This window comes from Oncorhynchus tshawytscha, linkage group LG02, assembly GCF_018296145.1.
Source record: "Oncorhynchus tshawytscha isolate Ot180627B linkage group LG02, Otsh_v2.0, whole genome shotgun sequence".
Classification (NCBI taxonomy): Eukaryota; Metazoa; Chordata; class Actinopteri; order Salmoniformes; family Salmonidae; genus Oncorhynchus; species Oncorhynchus tshawytscha.
This window is the reverse complement of record NC_056430.1, coordinates 65497836-65503486: the sequence shown is the minus strand read 5'-3', so window position 1 is coordinate 65503486 and position 5651 is coordinate 65497836. Positions and strand designations below refer to the sequence as shown.

At 40.2% G+C, this 5651-nt stretch overlaps 1 protein-coding gene across 3 annotated transcripts; it reads right to left on the bottom strand.

Annotated features, from left to right (window-relative positions):
* Positions 1-1853: 1853 nt before the first annotated feature.
* On the bottom strand, positions 1854-2796 carry LOC112265950 (cholecystokinin-like). 3 transcript variants are annotated; one of them, XM_024443462.2, is made up of 3 exons: positions 2570-2796; positions 2193-2468; positions 1854-2036 (listed from the first exon to the last, which is right to left on the bottom strand). In XM_024443462.2, exons 2-3 carry the CDS (start codon positions 2464-2466, stop codon positions 1966-1968), a joined length of 345 nt encoding a protein of 114 aa, XP_024299230.1. In that variant the 5' UTR covers positions 2467-2468; positions 2570-2796; the 3' UTR covers positions 1854-1965. The 3 variants fall into 3 exon arrangements, with proteins under 3 accessions (XP_024299230.1, XP_024299231.1, XP_042158761.1); XM_024443463.2 differs by having other exon boundaries at positions 1854-2053; positions 2570-2788; XM_042302827.1 differs by lacking the exon at positions 2570-2796 and having other exon boundaries at positions 2193-2562.
* Positions 2797-5651: the final 2855 nt, after the last annotated feature.

The window sequence follows — 5651 nt, the reverse complement described above, 5'->3', positions numbered from 1 at the left end:
CTGGGCGAAAAAGAAAGTTCAAATATATAAGTAAACATGAGTGCATATCCATAATCACAGTAAACTGTTATAATAATAGAATTTTAAAAATAAAGTCTAATAATATAATAAACAAAACTATGATGGAATGTGCCTCCATGAAGAATCCCCACCCCAATAGGTCCATTCGCCCTCAATAGGACACACCCCACCCATCAACCACAAAACACAATAATGATAATAATAATAGGAATTAAATAAAAAAATGTATGTACCAAGATATATATACACATACACACACGTACAGTACATATACATAAACATATTCACAGGACACTCAACTTATCTCTTATCTCTTTTCCTACATCAGATGTGCAGGTGATATTTCCACCTGGATGACAGCACATAATCAGCAAGACGGAGATGCTCTTCATCCAAGGGAATGCCTGCCCAGTCTCAGATGTTAGATAATCCGAGATGATCACATGTCATTTCAGCCCTTGTCAGCTCCAGATTTGACTACTTCAACTCACACCCTGCTGGAATCCCTGCATTCTCAGATTCCCCTTTGTTATTAATCTCTATACTGTAATCAAGTGTTTCAAAATGCTAGACTTTTATTAACATATATGTTCAGATCATTCCTGAGAGAGAAGGGGTGTATTATCAGATGGTCATGTGGTACCCTTCCTCACCCATGGCAACAAGATGTTACTTCTTGTGGGGTATTTGCCTTGAAAGTAAGGATGAGAGTATAAGTAATGTACAATTAACCTACTGAAAGTATACTGACTAAAAGGCCAAACAGAACAGTCCAATTATATTATAGCTGCGTCGTTTTATACTTCGAATTAGAATCTTAAGTGTAACATAATTTAGTTGGGGATAACTGAAATGACAATAAAAAATAATTCCCCAGTTTGCTGAATGTGTTCTGAAGGAGGAGTTAGTTGTCTTTTCAAATACGGACAAAGATGTAACATCATGAGAGAAGAAATAGCAGTCACTCTCCTCCTTCTAATTTAATATAATTGTAGATTTAAAAAAAAAACATTTAATATGAATCTTTCAAGGTTATCTTTGATCCAACTTCTGACTAGATGGCCACTAAAACACGTGTATAGAAATAATTCCGTTACAAGAAACCTATACTATTCCCTTGTTCCCTGTTTGCTCAGAAAAATACATGTAAAGATGCATAGACTACTTGACATTATGTTTTGCTAGATGACCTGAGCCAACTATGCCACTTCTGGAGGGAGGTGGACAATAACAAGGAAGACACTAGCTAGGTAATTGCTTGTTCACTTCTAAATGCACACTTTTAGGAGTACGAATTTCTATAAGCAGTAATATTTCTAGACGCAGTATTATCCTCTTTGTCTGAAAATGAAATAATTGTTAATTCAAAAAAATGTATTTAATGTTTTAAATATATTAACATTTTTCATCATACATTTCAGATTGGTTGTGACCGCTGCCCACGATGGTTCCACCAGTCCTGTATGAAGAACGTCACATCATTGGAGGATTATGTCTGCGCTGCCTGTCAGGACTAGGTTAGGTTTAAATTCCAGGCGACGGATCATCTGGAAAACTTTCCATAAAAAGTAGACTAAATGTTCAGTCGAGCTGTTACAGCTTTCGCAGCAAAGAAAATAGCCATGCCGAAATCCCCCCATCCCCCTTCTAATTTCCTTAATTTTGTGGCTGGCAAGGGAAGCACAACACAAGTTTCCACGGACACATTAAGCCTTGTCCTAGACTAGAAAGAATACTTCATGTAGATTATGTGTCCGGGAAACCAACCCATATCCTAAATGGAAACCCGCCCATTGTCCTAAATGAAATCAAGAAATGTCTGTAGACATACATACTGCAAACATGTTTATTATGACACTTGGGTTAAAAGCAAAACTCATGACATAATCCAATTAAAATTTACAATCTATTTAGGAATGGAGTAACTGAAGATGTGGTACATCTCTACTCTGCACTCCGCCGTCCAAAGTCTACCCATCCTTGGTAGTCCCAGTCCGGACACTCGTTCATCATCTCTGCGAACAATACAAACCTACATGAACCAAACAGAAAAGTTAATTGTGGATTTAAAGTGCTCAAGCGAACAACGATGCACTTCAAATGTGCCACAGTAGATGTTGGCATCTCTCTTTCTCTCTCACACATGCACTTGACTCGACAACACCACTTACCTGAGATGGCCTGCATGATTTGCTTGGACATGAACTCGCGCTGGTCCTCCGACAGGTGCGGCATCCTCTCCATCCGTGCTATGCTCGTTTGAGGGTCTTGCACCCGCTTAGCGATGTTCTCCGCAACATTCCTCACTGCCTCCCTCCTGGCCAGTAGCTGTGGCAGTATCCCACCCTGTTTGGTGTTGCCATCCGACTTGGATACGGGTGATGTCAAACCAACCCTCACTAGCGCTGCCATGAGGACGCACACCAACAATCCACTCATTGCCATGCCTAGACGCAGAATAAGAGTTTTCTTACAATAAAGCTTTAGATTATTAGAAGTAGGGAATGCAAAAAGCTATTTTTTGTGTGAAAATGACAGTAGCAATTACCTTACAAGAGAGGTGATCGTACGTAACAGTCTGTACTAAACGAAGTCAGCAAGTGCGAATGATATTGCCAGCTCTCTATGTCAGGTCTTTTATACACAAAGGTCTATGTAGCCAATATGGTAAAAGAGCAATATATGATAACAATGTCCAAGATGGATCCCTTGATTGATTGAAAAAGACGATGGAAACTCCATGCGTAATGGATGCTCGGTGCCAGAATGGGGCGCATCAATATTCTAATCGTTCACCTGGAAATGAGAGACAATAAAGTATAACTCAGACATTCAATAGTGGTTGTTGTTACAGAAGTCTACAACCCTGTCATAACACCTGTATCCAAGGCCAAGGTCCCCCAACTCTAACTTCCACTTGCATTGACATGCAAGGAAAACCATGAATCGGTCATTAAATATGCCATGAAAGAAAGGGCAAGTTATCCATCACTTAGAAACACATTTGAAACACAAAGGCACAATATAATAACTGTTGTTCTTAATATAGACCTAGTTATAAAACTATTATGACAGCGATATCGTTATGGCGTAACCTAAACGACGGATGAGGAAGGGTTTTATGTGGACAGTGTGTGATGACGTACATCCAACACTCTTATCTGGATTAAAGAGGGCATCATTGACTGGAACCAACATTAGAGTTGTTTACCTATAGATTTTCTAAATAGTCAAGGAAATATCTTCTGTGTATAAGATAGTCTTTAAAAGCAGTAAAAACATTTTAATTCAATTCGTACGGATATGATATCCATTTAGAATGTTGTCATTGAAGCTTGTTAATATATATATATATATTTTTTTAAACACTGGAATTGTTGTCAGGATACCACAGCCAAAGTGATATGCTGTTATGGAAATAGGAAACAAGAGATAATGGTTTAACATGGACCTGATGTCTCTTTACATTGTGCACTTCACAAGATGTAAAGTATCAACTAATGTATATAGAAAAACTGGATGCCAGTCTGTCAGTTTCTGGCACTCCAAGGATGATGAGAATGTATAGGAGGCTCTTTCTTATGCAGACTGGAGGTGTGTGTGTGGTAACTGGGGTAATTAAGGTATGTTTGAGATGTGGGTGTGGAAGAGAGTGTTATGGAGAAACTGATCATTAAAGGGAAATGAAAAGGATAATTACATTTAAAAAAGCACAAAGATTGTTGATGTCCTAGATTAGAAATAAAGCGATTTTGTTAGGGTCCTCCCACCTCCAGCCCTCTAAATTGTGCTATGTCCCTATTTTTTACTGCTGTAACTTCCAGTAAAGGAGGTATACCACTCCCCTCCAAACTTTCTTTATCATAATATCACAGACACACAGGCTTTCCAGCTTACATTTGGAAGGAATTGAACGTAGGCCAAAGACAGAGGACTCACCCTTTCGCTTTTGTTACCGTCTTATGCTAATCAAGGCAGAACATAAATAGCTCTACCTGTGATAATAGAACCAAAGAAAACATTAGAAATAGCAGAAGGCCTGCCAAGTGATTAGGCACGCGATGGTGTCTTGGTTTCCCAGACATTTTATTTATTTATTTTACCTTTATTTAACCAGGTAGGCAAGTTGAGAACAAGTTCTCATTTACAATTGCGACCTGGCCAAGATAAAGCAAAGCAGTTCGACAGATACAACGACACAGAGTTACACATGGAGTAAAACAAACATACAGTCAATAATACAGTATAAACAAGTCTATATACAATGTGAGCAAATGAGGTGAGAAGGGAGGTAAAGGCAAAAAAGGCCATGGTGGCAAAGTAAATACAATATAGCAAGTAAAACACTGGAATGGTAGTTTTGCAATGGAAGAATGTGCAAAGTAGAAATAAAAATAATGGGGTGCAAAGGAGCAAAATAAATAAATAAATAAAAATTAAATACAGTTGGGAAAGAGGTAGTTGTTTGGGCTAAATTATAGGTGGGCTATGTACAGGTGCAGTAATCTGTGAGCTGCTCTGACAGTTGGTGCTTAAAGCTAGTGAGGGAGATAAGTGTTTCCAGTTTCAGAGATTTTGTAGTTCGTTCCAGTCATTGGCAGCAGAGAACTGGAAGGAGAGGCGGCCAAAGAAAGAATTGGTTTTGGGGGTGACTAGAGAGATATACCTGCTGGAGCGTGTGCTACAGGTGGGAGATGCTATGGTGACCAGCGAGCTGAGATAAGGGGGACTTTACCTAGCAGGGTCTTGTAGATGACATGGAGCCAGTGGGTTTGGCGACGAGTATGAAGCGAGGGCCAGCCAACGAGAGCGTACAGGTCGCAATGGTGGGTAGTATATGGGGCTTTGGTGATAAAACGGATTGCACTGTGATAGACTGCATCCAATTTGTTGAGTAGGGTATTGGAGGCTATTTTGTAAATGACATCGCCAAAGTCGAGGACTGGTAGGATGGTCAGTTTTACAAGGGTATGTTTGGCAGCATGAGTGAAGGATGCTTTGTTGCGAAATAGGAAGCCAATTCTAGATTTAACTTTGGATTGGAGATGTTTGATATGGGTCTGGAAGGAGAGTTTACAGTCTAACCAGACACCTAAGTATTTGTAGTTGTCCACGTATTCTAAGTCAGAGCCGTCCAGAGTAGTGATGTTGGACAGGCTGGTAGGTGCAGGTAGCGATCGGTTGAAGAGCATGCATTTAGTTTTACTTGTATTTAAGAGCAATTGGAGGCCACGGAAGGAGAGTTGTATGGCATTGAAGCTTGCCTGGAGGGTTGTTAACACAGTGTCCAAAGAAGGGCCGGAAGTATACAGAATGGTGTCGTCTGCGTAGAGGTGGATCAGGGATTCACCAGCAGCAAGAGCGACCTCATTGATGTATACAGAGAAGAGAGTCGGTCCAAGAATTGAACCCTGTGGCACCCCCATAGAGACTGCCAGAGGTCCGGACAGCAGACCCTCCGATTTGACACACTGAACTCTATCAGAGAAGTAGTTGGTGAACCAGGCGAGGCAATTATTTGAGAAACCAAGGCTGTCGAGTCTGCCGATGAGGATGTGGTGATTGACAGAGTCGAAAGCCTTGGCCAGATCAATGAATACGGCTGCACAGTAATGTTTCTTATCGATGGC

Excerpts from the sequence above, each read along its gene's own strand:
- LOC112265950 (XM_024443462.2), bottom strand. The coding sequence starts at position 2,466 with ATGGCAATGAGTGGATTGTTGGTGTGCGTCCTCATGGCAGCGCTAGTG. Across the intron at positions 2,037-2,192 it reads AATCATGCAGGCCATCTCAG|AGATGATGAACGAGTGTCCG; the intron begins GTAAGTGGTGTT and ends TATTGTTCGCAG.